At 35.7% G+C, this 17,972-nt stretch overlaps 1 protein-coding gene across 9 annotated transcripts in view; it reads right to left on the reverse strand.

Moving 5' to 3' along the window:
* DMD (dystrophin) overlaps positions 1–17,972 on the reverse strand; it is a 1,072,200-nt gene that overhangs the window by 798,716 nt on the left and 255,512 nt on the right. For all 9 annotated transcript variants that reach the window (XM_033051053.2, XM_033051056.2, XM_033051052.2 and 6 more), the window contains exons 3-6: positions 13,484–13,576; positions 12,520–12,597; positions 9,576–9,668; positions 2,275–2,447 (exon numbers count right to left, since the gene is read on the reverse strand). In XM_033051053.2, coding sequence (XP_032906944.1) covers positions 2,275–2,447; positions 9,576–9,668; positions 12,520–12,597; positions 13,484–13,576 — 437 coding nt within the window. The remainder of the gene's footprint in view (positions 1–2,274; positions 2,448–9,575; positions 9,669–12,519; positions 12,598–13,483; positions 13,577–17,972) is intronic.

Genomic DNA, 17,972 nt, shown 5'->3' on the forward strand with positions numbered 1-17,972 from the left:
ATCCAAGGCTCTGACATCCAATAAGTCTCTAATGTACCTGCATCTTAGAGTGATTGAATTAGTCTCCTTAGAGAAGGTTTTTTAATATTATAGGATAGAGTTAGGAGCTCCCGAGCACTGAATGTCCTAGTGTACCTATTTAACTGGCTCCATCTGGAATCTTGAAGGACAATTCAGTGTTCCCACACACTGAACATTAAATGCAAAGTCAACAAAAATCAAACATCATTGGTTCATCTTAAAAATTACTGAATCAGGGCTTTGGAGGAAATGAAACTTTTGCAGAGAACTTAGTGATTGAAGTCCAGAAGATGACTGGTGTGTCTTGGAGACTTGCGTCTGGGAATCTGGCTGAATATTTGCCATTTCCCAGATAAGTGCAGTTACTACTGGGTAAGATACAAGACTTCTGTGGAGTATTTCTTCACTTCTATTGAAAATAGGCTCACTGTGCAGAAAGCTATGCAAGATTTATGGCAGCAGACAGAAGAGTAAAAGCAGGTTTAAGTATTATAGCCCTGAATTACAAAACCTGAATAAAGCACATCAATTCCAGTAAGCAGGAAATGAATGTTCATCTGGTGAACTTTGCACTGAACTGAACACAGCAGTGCATAAAGTCTGGCATAGGACACAGAGATCTGTCTAGACAATCCCAGTGTGGTTTACTGGCAACTGCACTCCCCAGTCAGAGACTGATCCTGAATAAGTCCCTCTGTTCACACTTCTGAAGCTATTCCTACAGAGAAGGACAAAAAGGAATTGCTGATTACTGATTTCAGACACCAGATATTACATGGTCCTGCAGAGCATGCAGTCTGAATATCTGAGCACCAGATACCCTAATCAGGGAACAGGCAGTCTGATATTGTCTCTAGGTGGAAAGAAGTTGCGTAAAGATGAGCGGGGGTAAAATCAGAGGAAACGAGAAGTTATATTCAGATCCTAGGAGAGGTTAGAATGGTATGGAAATTTTAGGGAAAAATACGCTTGTGGCTCCCTGAATGGAATGCAGTTGGTGAGCTGGAAACATGTTCTAGGATGATTCCCCACATGGTGGGATTGTTTGTCAGTGTTTCCCGCTATCTTGGGATTTGAGAGCCCTCCTCCCCATCTTGCCTTTACTCTCAGCTGCCACGTGGAACAGCATGAGGAAACAGTCACCATCTTGTCTTTGTTGGGGAAGCCACATGACCTGCAGGGAGCATCATCTTCTTCTTGTCCAGGTTGCCGTGTGGAACTATGTCAAGAGGGTGACCATCTTCTTGTGAGAAAACACCCTCTCTTTCTGTAGACTTTCATTATAATTATTGCCATTGTTGCTGTGCATTTCTTATTCTATTGCTGTTTGCTATCAATAAATCGTGATCCCAAATCAAAGTCTACTTTTGTTCCTCCCTTGCCAGAGAGGGCAGTGGGAAGGGAGTGCCTTATTTGGAGTTTAATTTCTGCATGGTGCTTAAACCACTACACCATTAAAAGGTTCAACTCCCTAATAATTTGTGCAGTCAGTAACCATTCAGGACAGTCCCCTTTAAGAGAGAAGTATAGTAGTGGGAGAAGTTGGTAGGTTAATCAACAAGAAAAAGCAATCCTGCTTTGGAAGCAGCAGTGGGAAGAACTGAGTCTTTTAGATAGATTGACTTGCACATCTCTCTTAAGCCACATACACAGAACCCCCAGAGGACTCTGAATCTCTAGAAGGTGCAGTTGTATACAGCACACACTAGAAGAAGGCAACTTCTGAGAGAGGCTAAGCACTCAAATCAGCTGGTGGAATGACATGAGAGGTTTTGAAAACAAAGGCCACCTTCTACAGCTGTGTCCCTGTGAGGCAAATCCATACTTTCAATTCAGCATGAAACAAACACCACATATTCCCTCTTAAAATACCCACAGGAAAATCTCATTTTCCCTCTGGGACAACCTCAACAGCTTAGTTTGGGATCTACTCCTTGCTCTTCTCAGAAGTTTCCAAGTCTGTACTCCTTGAGAATATCTTCTTGGTATACACACTGAAATTCCAGGAACGGATCTGAGCTGTGTATATTTGGCTGTGCTGTGAAAAACTCTCCCTCCACGACAGGATTTGGTATGACACAAAAGGCAGCACCCATATCAAAGCAAAGACAAACAGTTGATCATTTAAAAAAATCCTGAAACACCCACAGAGGAAGCAGCTAAACCCCCCACAGAACAGATAGGCCGTCCTCAAGCCCTTTTACAGCCGTCTGTCACAAGGTCACTGAAACAGAGAAAAGCTGCTTTTCCTACCTGTGGCTGTGGAGGAGTGCATTGAAAGCCAATCCATCAGACCAGCTAGTGGTGAAATTGGTGACGTTGACCTGCGGGTAATTGCGAGTCGATTGACGGACCCAGCTCAGCAGAATCATCTCACTGTTTGTCTGCTGCAGCCCTGCCATGATGTTTTTCATTACATCTTTGACCTGCAATAAAAGACAGAATTTGATCAATGATTGGACTTATTAAAAACTGACTATTTCTCTTCCTGAAATGAAAAACCTTCAGTTAAATAAATTTCATCCTTAAAGAAAAACACCAGAGTAATTAAAGAACATATTTGTTTCCACAATGTAGTGACAGCAATCGATTCTAAATGCTTTAAGAACAGCTACTGACATGCATGGAATGCATTCATCCCTGTGCCACAGGTGAAGCAGGGACACAGAAGGCACATTTCTTAGTATCACTTGTAGTAACAGAGATCTTTAAAATTAAGTATTTCTCCTTGTGGTTTTCTTTGATCTGGAAATACATCCTTAGTTAATATGATACATTGCAGCAAAAGCTGATAAAATGATGAATAGCCTTTTCTCTCATTGATGGAGCTGAAATAGTACCGAGGCAAAATAAATTCCCTCTGTGCACATTAGATAATGTTTTTGACTTAAAAGTGCAAACCATATTTGCATACATGCACTTGGACAAAACGTCAATTTTATTGCATGCATTGAAAGAGTATCGTATATGTTTTATTATTTTAATGAAGTTAATATTCATTTTTCACTAGAGCGAGTTTACCAATCTACAGTTATTATTTTACAAAAAGCCTAGAGGTTTTTATAAATATTATCCTAGAGTTTGACATAATGCAGTAGATTTTTTTATTTCCTATCAATTTCTTTAGTAAAAGAGCACACAAAACTTCTATTAAGAATTATTTTCCTGTAAAGTAACACTTTTTTAACTCATTGCTTTCTCCATATATCTTTTAGAATAGCAGTTCATTTAAAAATTCCCTAAGATATAATTTTACTATAAAGTGGCTTCTTGCTGCTTATTCACTTAGGGAATATTGCATTTCATTATAATTTTCCCCTTGAATTGCTCTGCAGCCAGTATCAGTCAGTCAAAGAAAAACATTCAGGGCAGAATCTACTTTATGATAAACTGTGGACCACTTTGAAACTGTAAAATTGTAAGATAATATGCAGAGGCTTTGATCTTAAAGAACGGTCAACAACAACAACAACATTTAATTACTGTGATATTGTAGAAAAATCAGAGATAACCATTTATTGTTGAGTATGGTAAGTTGCTCACTAGTTTCACAGTCATTAATTCAATCATTTGATTTTGTGAAGATCTGAATTACTGAAATAACATCTTGGGTTTGTATCCCAGATGCATATTACCCAAAGGATATCAGTGCCCTTAATTTTCCTTTTGAGAATTAGGTGTAAATATCACTTTATACGTTATTAGTTTCTAAGATGAAAGGAGAAATTTATCCTCTCTAAATTTCATGGGATATGTTCCTGACTTTAGTCTTAGACTGTAATTTTTGCCAATGAAAATGAATATAAATTCTGTCAGATAAGAATATGTTTTTATAGTTGTCTCCATTTTTACATCAGGAGAAAGAAAAAAACCGCATAAGACAATTAGGAAATATATTCTTTATTTTTGCTTCATATGTCTAAGAGGATGTTTTGAATTTCTTGACAATTTGTTGAGTGTCTTTATTTTTGAGAGAGCCAAAGTCGATTTACATAGTGTAGCAAGAAGCTGAGATTTGGCCTCTGTATTCCCAGGCACCTTGACTACTTTAAAAATATAGAATCCCAGTTTTTTCATTAATCTGGATGCTAAAAAAAGAAGAAAACTTTTGGAATTACTACTATCGCACCAAATTTAAAAAATATGAAAGACTAGAAAATACCGAAGTTACAGTTAAGGACACTTGTCCAAGCTTTCATTGTTCATTGTTCATTTTGGTTTTTATCATATGCTTATACTTCCAAGGCAGAGTTATCTCAATATTATAAGAAAAACTCTAGCTTTTGAACAATACAACACACATTAGCATTAAAGGATAACTGAATGAATGCAGGAACACCATATTTAAAACAGAAGGGGTCATGATACAGAATTATGTGTTTGAGCTGATATCAAATAGAAGGGAGATGTGTCTATGAATAGAGATGGTTAGACAAAATTAGTAAAAAAATGGGCCACCAGAAACCCAATTATTCAGATGAATCCAGGTGATGAATTCAAACCCAGCATTTATTTTTACTTTTCAGCAAATGAATACAATACAGTTTCAAACTCACTAATAAGAGTTAAATATGCTTAAAATAGATAAAGTTTTGCTCTCTTTTTCCTGCATTTCTTTGCAACAGTGAAGACTGTTAAATTTATGATTTTTTTGTTGCCTCTTAGGAAAAGCCAGACATTTAAAATAACAGAGTAAAAGGGTCTGATCTCATTCGGAATTCTGAATTCTTCCTTTCTCTTCAGTGAGAATTTGTGGATAATTCCACTTCTACAACTGGAGCCACCTTGTCACCTGAGAGTTCTGAGGGGCACTGCCATCCCAGCCCAGCTGTGCCCTTGGCAGCACCATGCCAGGCTCTGCAGGCACAGCACCACGCTGGCTGCAGGAGGGCTGGGTCCTGAAGGTCTGTGCCTGAGCACAAGAGTGCTGGCTGGCATTTGGGTGAGAAGGAAGCTTTTTGAAAGCTTCTTGGTTAAGATGTACTGCTGGAAAAGTGGCACATAGAGATGTGCTCATGTCAGCCTGAAGAGCTTTTCAGACAAACTCCCTCAGCATCCAGGCTCAAATACTGCAGTTATTTCAGAGTGCCTCTGCCTCATGCTGTCAGGTGATGAGCTGACCTCTGCTGTTCATTTCTTTGTTACCTCTCCTTTCTAATGCAGTGTGTCCTGGCAGGACACAAAGCTTTCAGGTGTAGGAAACTCTGACTTCCAGAGAACAGATACACTTGCTCTACCTGGGGAAAGGACATATGCTATGGCAATAAGAAAAGATTAAATTTTGATAGAGAGGGGGGAAAGTACAATACAGATGTCCCTGAGATGGCTTCTGAAATGCCAGGCTGCCAAAAGGAAAGGTGTGGAGAGAATGAGAGCACTGCTACTCTTGTCACTGCGTGGAGACAATGGCCAAAAGCAGCACAGCCAGCCCTGGCTCACAGCAGCAATGGACCTTTGATCTTCCCACTGTAGGGCCATGTCCTGGCATCTGGCCATGTGTTGCTGAGTGCGTAATAGGACAAGGAACACAGCATGATCTCAGGTTCACACTGCATCTCTTTCACCTAAAACCAGCACTCAGGCATGTAACATTTTGTAAGACTGGCACTTGGCTTCAGTATGCCAGACCTTAGAGAAGAGGGAAGAGATAATACAAAAAGAAAACTGTTCTCAAAGCAAGAATTTTTCATTTTTCTTAATAAAATAGGAACCTTACATCTCCCTGACAGAATTACTTAGCATTTTTTACTTGCTAGATTTCAGATATTCTGACTGCATAGATTACATTTTTATAGCTAGAACCGTTAAACTCTTTCCAAATACATTTGATAGAACACTTTTAAGGACATTTTCATAGATATTCAAGACACCTATCAAAGTAAAGGATATTCTTTGTTCATCGATTCAAGGTGGATTGACAGAAGCATTTCATTTCCATAATCAAAAATCAAAATGAAGTAAAATGGTAATTCATATTCAAATACTGATGCACACAATAACCCTAATGCTTTTAATAAGTCTCCAAATGAAGCTGACAGGCTGGTGAAATGCTCCCCTCTGAAATATTTTCCTTATGTATAGATCTATTCTTTTATGATTTTTCCCAGAGAAAGTCAAGATTTGGGCCAAATATTTTTGCTAGTGGTTTTCTTTCATGCTTTACATGAAAATAAGTTCACTCCTAAAAACACAACAAAACAATTTGCATACTGCCATATAGAAAGTTTTTCCACCCTTAAGAGAGTTTATGAAACATAACAGTTCAGACATTAATAGTTTTCCTCTCTTTTTACTTAAATGCTAATGCTGCAGTGAGGCTGGGATCACAGAGCTGTGAGAAAGAGTAGCAGCTTCAAGAAAATAGGGTCTGATGGATTCAAGTACTATAAAGAGCTTTGGCAGCAGGTGCTCAACTCAGAACGATGGTTCCATTTCAGGGAATATTTTAATAATAATCTGAATAAAACAGGCTAGATAAGAAAGAACACAATCACCACAGGGGATACAGAAAGCCATGATATTTCCACTGCACAGAGGTGAGTGGCAGCAATGCGTCAAATCTCGTCTGCTGCAGTGCCTCTACCACCTGTACCACTGCAGCCCTCAGTGGGACTGCTGATACCCACTTGGATTGGTACTGCCATTATTCCTTTCATGCTCCTTCCTTCTACCATCTCTCTTTCAAAGCTATTTTCACTCAGAGATTAATATTGTTGTAAGAGACCATGATGTTGTCATGTGTAAGTACAGTTGTGTCCTTACCTGGTCCTGGCTGCAGGACATGAAAGTGGAAAAGCTCCTTGCCTGATCTTCCACAAAAACACAAGTGTTCACTGAAACAATAATCTCATATCCTTTTTTTTTGTTGTTCTTTGTTTTATATGTAGGCAGATTAATTTCCTCTAAGTTCCTAAGATCCTCTCAGGATCTTCAAAAGCAGGATTGCACCAACAAACACAAACTACACAAACATGCAATAAATCAAATAGCCTGTGTATTCCTATTTATTTGTCTTTAGGCCTTCCACAGACTAGAAAAAATATAGTGATCTTGGTATTTTACCAAGCTGAGACAAGTGGTAGATAAGTTTGGTGGCCCTGACCTTGTAAGAACAACTAACTGTGTTTCCAGCTACTTCTTGCCAGGGACAATCTGTGATAGGCAAACCAACAGGAAGAAGAATTTCTTAAGAAATTTACAGCTATGTTTCACCATAAGTTCTGTCAGTATGTAAGATAACACCTACCTATAAGCAGGGCAAAACAATTACAAATATATTCATGCAATTAACCTCAAAATTTGAAAGAAAATCTGGAAAATAACAGACTTTCTCCATAGAGCTGTAAATAAGCAAGTTTACTTTGAACTCTTCCAATACTGTGAGGGAAATAGGCAGCAAACAAATGGCACCTGAATGTTTTGGGTTTTTTTAAGGAGAAAAGCCAGAATATAAATCTGCCATTTTATTATTACTTTTTAAAATTACTAATCATTAAGCAAAAGGAACAGTGTTATTATTCAATAATGCCTTCTTGTTGCCAATCAGGTTTTAGCCACTCTTTCGAAAAAAAGAAAAAAACTAAAATTGAATTCTAGACAAAATAGAATCTTATTTACAGAAATGAATAAAAAGGTGCAGGTCACTTTCAGTACTTCATGACTAGAACATAATGAAACACAGTGATGCCAAACTGATTTTTACCTTTTTGCTTTTATATATTCTCGTATATTTGTAGCTCTGTAGTGTATTATTGTATAACTACATGGATTTGTAGCTAGCTTTTCACCTACTCTATTAGACAGAAAGACAGAATAGATTCCTAAAGGCCTCAGTCCTATCTGGGGACCAAGGTTAAATCCTCTGGGGACCAAGGTTAAAACAGCATCTTGAGACATTTTCTCATAAACAAGGCATAGTATCTAAAGGGGAGGGCAGGGGGTCTGGAAAAGGATAGAACCAAGGGGGGAAATTACCTCATTACCTGTGCTTCTAATTGGGAATGCTTGTCAAGTATGCTAAATTGCTAAACTTATAAAACTGAATTTGTCCTATGTGGGATGGGCATTTTTCCATACTTGCTGCTGAGGCCTCCAGTTAAAAGACCAGATGTTGAATTACCTCCTATGCTAATACTGCCTCAAAAGTGTGTTGTTTTATTTCTAGATCTTTAAGGCATCACAGAACTCCAAGGATAGACTAAGCTTGGACTGAATCATTATGACTATGCTGACAAAGAGTCACACTTTTAATTATTGCTTTGTAAATATGATCCTTTGACATTTCATCCACGGGTAGTTCAAGCTGAAGCCATGCTACCATCACAGCTGCCATCCCAGTTATCACTAGGCTCAAGATGAAGCTTGAAATTCATCACTTTTGCATTGCAAACAAAAGGTTTTTGGTTTTGACATGGCTGCTGTCACCTGTATCTTCTGTGTGTCTGTGCAAACATGTTAGAAGGAATGGTGGGAATGATTGAAAATAAATTAGTAAGTACACAGCTATTACTAAAACACACCTTCAACACTTTGCTTCAGGATAAAATATGAAGAAAACAAAATATTAATTTGAACATGATTAGTCATCTCAGTCCACAATTTATACAAATTTAAACAGAGTGATTATTGGTAAAAGTTGCATAGCTAGGTATCATATTCCATCTGCTCTTAATAAGTAATTTAGAACAATTTTATGCAAATAAACTAGGAGTACTGAAACAGGAGACAAAAGAAGTGAGTTAACTCTCTGCAGCTTTTCTCTGTTGCTGTCGTTCTGTAAAATTAGAGTAAAAATGTTCCCTACTTAGATGAATGATACACATCTGATTTTTGATAAGAGTACTTCAGTTTTAAAGTCTTTTAAACTTTATTTCCCACCACCTTTTCTGGTTATTCTCTGAAAAACTTGTGGATAATTGCTTGGGGAACATAGTCAACTCTAATGGACAGACTTTTAGGCCAGATTCACATGGATTCAAAGCATCTAGATGCTAGAAATTTTTGAATTTGGATTTTACTGCCATCTCAGAATTTTTTTATTTAAGTGTCCTCATTTACCATGCTGGTTTTTAGGAGGTCCGTATCACAAAAACTCTTTATCTCTAAAGAGAAAGGAAGCTAAATGAGGCATATCTGCTTCAATAAATAGGCAGTCTATCAACTTTTTAGTGTTCTAAAAAAAATTCTTGGCAGGATGGGTCAGCAGCAAAAAGCAACTGATGTGATTATTTTGTTAAAATAGAGATGTCACTCTTTCTAAGACATTAAATTGGCTTTCTCTATCCATTTTTGTTAGGACAAGTCATATATGTAATCTTGCAATATCTGACTGTGATATTACAGTCAAAAAAGTCTCTGCTAATCCTGTGAAAACTATTTTGTCTTCTTAATATTGTCAGTGTCCTTGTTAATATGCAAGAAGGCTGCCATAATACTTACTGGTTTAGCACATTGCAATGCTTATGTTTACTGTGTAGGTTGTTGCTGGATAATAATGGGGAAAATATCAGTGGAATAAAGGTATTTCATAGGAAGTAATGAGCAGTGCCACTCACCTGCCAGTGGAGGATTATATTCCAGATCAAACCAAGGGTCAGCTTATGATTTCCATCCACAATATCTGAGCTCCCTATATTTACCAAATCAACCTATATAGAAACAAAAAATAATTGTAAAATATTAGTAACAAGCATAAGGGGTTGGAAGGAGATGATGAGATAGGCTAAGGAAAATCTCCTGTTTGGTTTCTGTTGTTCCATAAACATACAACTCACATTTTATAAATGGCACAACTAATGTTCTGGAAAAAACAGCAGTGGTCTGGAGTTCCTATTATTCCAGCTACAGCATGTTGTGAAACATAAAATGAAAAGTAATAGTTATAATAACTCAAATGTCTTTTATATTAAGCTTTTACAATTACAAATCACACAGAGAAAAAACTATTGTACTCTGCTTTATACTACCTTACATAATATAATTTTCTGAATGTTAACACACACACATCTAGGCACTGTAAGAACCTATATACGCAAGACATGACATATTTAAAACAGAACTTAATTTTCCTTAATTAAATTCTGTAATATATAAATAAATATACAGGATGTGTTCTGGCATACAGATAAAGCAGTGATTGTGATCTAAGCAAGTCTTTTCCACAACAGTTCATCCAGTAATGTTATTTTCCATAATTTTATCATGCAATTGGAATTTCATAATGCATCATTATTTACCACCATGGAATTTTCCTTCCTCCACATGGGAAATGATCCTTCACCCTCCCCCACTTTTTATACTATCTGAATAAGGAAGCCAAATTCAGGGTAATAAATGGAAGACTATAAGCTGTCCTGCCCATTTGGATAGAATTGTGACTCTAAAATTGGTATCCTTGCTGTTTTATAGAGGCAATTTTTCATGACCAGAAGTGATGCTTTTTATGGCAAAGTACCCCATTCCTACACAAACTACATTCTGCAGTCTCTAGTGCACTTCTGAAGTTATTTGAAGTTACATCTGCAAATTGACTTAAGATTTTCACCCTGAAAACAAACTGCTTTCTTTTCTTTCCTTTTTTTAACAAACCACATATTAGATATTTTATCAAGAACTCTAAATGTCTCAAAGAGCTCTTTTCTTCTTTTCTTCGAGAATTTGACATTTTGTACTAAAAGCACACAAAACTGGCTATTTATTCTAATCATCAATGCCCTAGAACATTTCCCAAATAGAATTTAGACTTTAAATGCTAGATTTAAAATGGAGTCCCTTTCAGCAAGTGACACCCTACCACATTTATTAGGGCGGTGCCTGCATATTCTATATTTTTGGAAGTGGAAGCCGAAACACACAGAGCCCACATCTGTTTTTCTGATGCAGAGGAACACTGCCCAGTTTGCCACAGGGAGGTCTAAGCCTGCACTGGGGAAACCCCCACTCCTCACATCCCCCATGCTCCCCCCTCAACTCTATGACTTTTCTATGGGAACAAAAAACATGTGGAATGGATTGCCTGGAAGTAGCAGCATTTTTCAGTGTTATCACCCACACGATTACAGAACCTCAGAGCAAAGATGGAACATATCAGCAAAAAAAACTAGACTACTAACAAGCTTTAATTCACTTTAGAACCATTGATTTTGCATTCCTGAAGTCCCAGAGCAATCATTCTTCAAATTATTGAAACTTAGGGAAACTATTTCAGAGGCAGGTCTTTCTACTTGATATTGACAAGATACAGTATAGCTTCATATATACTATACCAACTTTTATATAGTTTACAAGGTTTTTGTTACATGAGTGTGATGGCCACTGGATGACCACTTCACTTTCTAAAACAATAGGGTTTTTTGGAATTGGAATACTCTCTGTTTTCTTCTCAGATTTGAAAGTGACTATTACTGTGCTCTGGAAAACGAGTGAAAAGCACACCAGTAAATTCAGCTGTTAAGCTGAATTCAAAAAGTATTTTCTATGACTATTTGTAACCAGTTATGCAATCAAAACCTTCTTGTCTAGTGTGAAAAAATGTATTGATGATTTTTTTCCCCAATAATGTCAAATGTTGCAGATTTTGAATAATTAGAAGCTTTTTCTTCTATTTATTTACATCAAATTCCATTAAATAAGAAGAAAAATCAAACTGAAGTTCTTTATGTCAATCTTTTAAGGTCACTTTCATTTATGTACAAATCTTTAGGTGGCTTACCTTAGATTTATAAAATCAATAACTTTATTCAGCATTTGAACTCAAGCATTAGTGACCTCCTGCAGCTATCAAGAAATCCAATATAATATACAGCATGGAATACATTATCTTTGTTTTGTCACCTCTTACTGTGAGGTTTAAGCAAGGGTTATAGTTTTTCTTTTTAATTTATTCTTGAGGAGAGATATGATAAAATTAGTTGGCCAGAGGAAATGTCTGCTAAAATTATGGGTCCATTAGAATGCCTGCATGAGGAAGATAATATGAGAACACTTACTCAAGAATGATTCACAGGATACTGGCTTGAAAAATCAATCTTTACAAAGTAGAATTGAAAGTGATATTGATAGGATTAGTGTTTTGAATCATAAGAGATAGATGCCTCTGAAACTTAACCAAAAAAAATTGTATGAAAAGCCTTGGGTTTTCAGACTTCATAATTGTCAGAGATTGTGAGTAAATATTTTGATAGGCAGCATCTTATAACCAGCTTTGGATGCTTGTCTTTAACTTCTAAAAAGAAAAATTAAACACCATTCATTAGAATAAAATCATGCAGGTTGATCTGTCTTTAGACAGCACCCATTATAGATATTTTAGCCAAAATTTGCTGGAAGAGGATTTTAAACTCCTTAAAACACATTTGACCCTGATGCTGAATGACAAAGTATCCAATTCACATTGAAAATGCTGCTTTGGCTTCATCACTTTTATACTATAGACCAAGCTAAAAAGCTTTTTCTGTGCTGTCTACAGGCTATTCTGGTCCTGTCTGGCAGTATACTTACATTATTTCTCTGCAAAACGTGGATTGCTTTGTTGACATTGTTCAGAGCATGAACTCTTGTGGAGCCCTTTTCTTTTGCCTACAAAGAAAGAAAATCAAACTTGACTGTCCAAAATCAAAATGTAGAGTTCACTGTATGCAATTCAAATCCTATACTACACCTGTAGTTTTCTATTTCCCAACTTTATGAGAACAGAATATTAACATACACTGGGCTTATGCAGCTTCCCAACACGAAATAAAGCCAATTGTGAAAGAAACTGGACCCATAGTTAGAAGGTAATTTTCAGTGAAGGAATTGTTGAAATGCATATAAAATTAGATAATTCCAGACTTTTTTATCATTATTGTCTTCTGCATGGCACAATATAAGAACATTGCTATGGAAACTAAACAGATAAGAATCAGTTTGTTTAATATTTATGTACAAGTATAATATCTCTGGATTTTGATTCTCAGTCTCCCAGCCTTCTTATGAGAAGATGCTGTACTTGCAAAGTCCAACCAGGAACACAAGAGAAGACATTAAAAATGTATGTTACTGTGTCACTTTAGAATTTTCATGTTAATAAGAGGAAGCAGTTTTCTCTTTTCAGACAAATACAATTAGACAAGATGGACCATATGTATGAAATTATAAAACCATTCTAATTCTACACATTACATTCTATTCCAGCTAAAATACAGATATCTTAATGAACCCTGCCTCAGTCTTGTTTCTCTTTACTGCACTTAGTAAGTGCATACAATAAAGTAGAACGTTTTCATTTCATGCATATGCCTCACAAAGTGTTACTGTCTAATACAGCTCTGGGTCACAATATTTCCTCAATTTCAAATGAAACTGAAATCCATTGAGACCCCTAAAAATAGTTTCTACAGGTCCTCACCAATGGCAGAGATTAGTGAATATCACCTACTACAATTGTCATAACAATAAGACTTCAATATACAGTAACACATACAAGTTTTTGGCCTGTAAGGCATTCCAGGAGCTCCAGAAGTCTTCGTCCATCTCGAAAATCATTAAAAAGGTCTTCAATGTGACGTCTTCCATACTGAAATAAAGCAATCACTCTGGTTAGTTCAAATGCCAAAAATGATTATTAAAAAAAGACCAGAAAGCTGTAAAAAGCCAGTGTCAGAATATATATGGAATGTGAGACACAAAGTAAAAGAGGAAAATAACTTAAGCTCACAGGATTTTCACATATATCTGTCTTAAACAGAGTTCTCTTGTTTAAGAGACGATGATCTTTACTTTCTTTCAAGTACATGTCATTATTTCAAACAAATAAGCCAGAACTAAATACTAATATATCTAGAAAACAACAAAGACTTTGAAATTAGAGTGCAAATCAGAATGAAAAAAAAACCCCAAAAATAACCCAAGAAAAAACCAAAACAAAAGGAAAAAATAAAAAGGAAAAATAATTTGAAAACAAGGAAGAAACAAGAAAACTACCCCAAACACATGGCAATTGATATAAAATTTAGTGCCTAGTAGGTGCTCCATGTGTCAGAAAAAAAACTGGAAGTACACAAAGAGAGATGAGCCAGACTTACTCTAGTCAGGATCAGTGAAACAGATCCATGTTAGATATTAGTAGGGCGTGGAATTGTACTGGATTGTGACCTCACTTCTCTAAGTGACTGACAGACAACTCATATTTTGTACTTCACTTTAACAAAAGGTGAAAGGAAATATTTATGATTTTTCCCCAAACGACAATGTTAAAAAAAAAAAAAAAACACTTTTTCTAAAATTCAAACCAAGTTTCTGATTTGATGCTTTGATTATAGTATGAAATATTAAAAATATAGACATAATTTTTGTAATCTAGTTACTGAGGAAGTTTTATGTGCACCTATGAATTTTTAGATATTTTTGAATGTATGACAGCTATTGAGAACCACAATAAAAAGTAGTGATTATTTTGTGCCATGCAAAATAGTTTCAGATGTCCACATCTTTTCTAATTTGTGACGTTTGATGGATGCGTTGACAGATTTGAAAGGAAGTGTCTGTATTTTAATTTTCTAGAATTGACACTATGCTGACCTACATTGCTCATCTTCCATTTTTAACACAGGACAATGTAAAATGGGGAATCTGTAGTATGGAGAAAACATTTGCTTTCCTGTCAGCAATGTTGTTCTGGTACTCACTGCAATCCTCATTAGAGTTAGCTGGGAATTTTATGAAAAATATAATTTGTTAAGAAGTACCAATTTCTTTGGAAGGTTACTTAAACAGAAGGCAGAATTAAGGAAAATATCCACCACTAAATTATTTTTTTCTCATCAATACATATTTATGGGTACAGTACCGACTTCAGTGTTATTAGTTATTCTGCTTTGACCTTTCTGTCTGACTGCTCTTCTGAAACAAAAGCTCCTTTCAATCCCTTCATTTTTTTGTAAGACTTTGTTTCTGTTTCATGGAACAAACAAATCCACAACATCACAAATTTTCTAAATCAGTGGGAATCCTTGTTTTCTAGACAGTTTTCACACTGTGCACAACACATTCCAACTAAGCTAATTTCTATTTAATACACATGCTGCCACTTTATTAAATATCTTAAAACCAGTACTGAACAGATATACGTATGATTTTCTTGCACTACTCAACACCTTGAATTATCTGTTTAAGTAATAATACCCAGCAACTCTATTTCCTGCCTCACATTCAGTCTGTGAAATGGTTTTATAGAAATGTTTTACATTATGAGATGAAAAATCATGTGCCACTATGTGAGTCAAGTCATGTACAGAATTCCTGAAGTTGTAGAACAAATTTAAAATTAAAACATGCAACTAAATCAGACACCTTATTTTGTTCCCTAATCTTGCAGAACAAAAGTCATTTTTGCAGCAGGAAAACAGAAGATCTATGCACTTTAAGTGAGCTTTTTCATATTCTTTAGAAAGTTGGAGTGATCAATAGGCCCTTCTGTAACACTATGAAATAGTTGCATCCATAATGCTACTGGATCTCTCTGGGAATATGAGCACAACGATATTTTGACAATAGAATATAATTATATTGGTTTGTATCATAGAGGAAAAATAGCACTAAATGTTTCCTCCTTTTTACAGAGTTTAAGCTATTCATAATATTTATGTTGAAATCAATCTAGGCAGTCAAAAATTCTGCTTAATGAATAATATGTTGTTTTGTTTTCGTTTGGTTTAGGGGTTTTTTGGGGTTTTTTTTTTTGTTTTTTTTTGGTTTTTTGGTTTGTTTTCTTTTTTCGGTAAAGCTTTTAGAAAGAAAATAAAGGTACAGCACAGTATCAACCCCAGCAGGACATATTAATTAAAAATGTATGACAAGTAAACCTTAAACCGAAAGTTCCATTGATTTTTTTTAGGGTCTTGGAAGTATACCTTCCATTAATCACAACTAAAAATACACTAAGGCACCCTATACTACATTCTAATCCTGAGGAAGGCTGCTGGTTTTCTGGTAATAGGGTAATTATGTTGTCTTCCTCAAACAGACTGAATGTCTTCACTGGGTTGTAGTTTCAGTAAGTCCTGAGATATAAAGGGTTCAAAGTTGCATCAGGTAAAATTATTGTGTCATTGGAAAGTGTCTGTTAACTCAAACCTTTGAAAACAGTGAAAAGCCAAGCATGGCTTGGTTGCCAAACAAATGCCTATTCATTTGTCATACAGTCTTGCTGAAAATAAGATTTTTAAAAAACTTTTTTAGATTGTGACCTAAAACCACTGCCCTTCACCTAAGAGGAATGAAAATGTTCAGAAGACTCTCCTCTACCATTTGTTATGAATGTTGATTTATTATTCACCCTATACTAAAAACTTATCTAAAACCTAAGTTTAAAAAAATGTCCAGAATAGCTTCAGTCTGAATTGCTGGTTCTCACTCAATTGTCTTTCTTCAAAACCACAGTGATGGCAGAGATGGGGGAAACAAGAGAGAGTACGGGACACAGGAAGGACTAAAGATACTGAATGTGTAGCACAAGGTGACTTTTCACCAGAAACAGAAATTCCTTTCTAGAAGTAGAATAAAATTAAAATCTAAGATAAGACTTTGTTAAAATCTGAATGACTAGAAAGAGTAGGGATTTATGTATATGGCAGTTTTATATATAATTTTAATTTACCATCTTTGAGTGAATTAATGATCAAAACACAAACTTTCTTGGTTAACTGATAGAGATATTGGCTGCAACTACTTATCTTTACACAACACAAGGGACCCTGAAGGAAATACAAGGTGTATATTTTAAAAGAAAATTACTAAAAAATCATGATACATATGGGAAGATAAGATTCCTGTTTTATTGTGGATTAAATTAACCCTCCAACTTAAATAATGACTGAGGAAATTAATTCACTAATTGCACTGGTATGGAAAAAAACCCCCAAAACTACCCTACACTAGACCATGGTCAACTACATAAGCTGTAGACTTAGAACTATGTGATACTGTACAAGTAACACATGAGGAAAATGTGGAATTGGCAGTAAAGTCTTCCCCCAGGTGTAATAAGGGAGTGAAGCATCCTTAGAGTATTCCATGTAGTAACTCAACTGCATGTACATATTCTAGAATGCTTTCAGTATGAAGACTAAAATGGTATCTCCAACATCTTCCAAACTCAAACAGCAACTGAAACAATTTTACGCCAAAAAACATTACCTAAAAACCTCAAAAGCTGGTGGGAAAAAAAAATTTTAAAAATAAGGAGAATAGTCTGAAATCAAGTAGAAATAGATAACTGAGTTACAATTTTTTTTTTGTTTGAATACATTTAAGTATCTCCAAACATCAAAGTTCTTCCTACTTATCTCACTGTTGTCTACTTTCATTGTCATTCCTGTGTTCTTTCCAAGGACTCTACAATAGACCTCATTGTCACTATGTAAATTTTGCAAATAAATTTTATCAAACAACTAAATTATTTAATCAGCTTATTCATCAGATACATTATGGAGAAGGCTAATATTGTGGAAAATCTTACATGAAAAGCTGGTATTCTGTGAAAAGCTCTCTATTCAGAGCTACATGCAAGTTGGTAATTATTAAAGAAACACAGAGAACATCATGAAATAATTAAAAAATAACTTGCCCAGAGAAGGCACAAAAACATCTGTTCATGAACATTGGCTCTCCAATGAGTTAAAGCTCAAAAAAATTGATTAGCATAAAACTAGTAGCAGTTATATTTTAGAATAAATTAGCAGAGTCAAATTCTTTATTAAAGGAAAGGGGGGGAGGAAATAGAATGGGAGAGTTGGGAAAAGAGAGGAAAAGGAAGGAAGAGATGGTGATTAAGAGCAAATGTTGAGGTTTAAACAGAGCCATGGAGAGGACATGAGGAAGTGGGATTGAAAGCACACCTTGACTGTGGGAATGGCAGGCAAAAACAATCACAAATGGGGGCTCTTTAAGAAAAGTTTTTGCTCCAACTTCTA

The sequence above is a fragment of the Catharus ustulatus genome, chromosome 2 (assembly GCF_009819885.2).
Source record: "Catharus ustulatus isolate bCatUst1 chromosome 2, bCatUst1.pri.v2, whole genome shotgun sequence".
Taxonomy (NCBI): domain Eukaryota; kingdom Metazoa; phylum Chordata; class Aves; order Passeriformes; family Turdidae; genus Catharus; species Catharus ustulatus.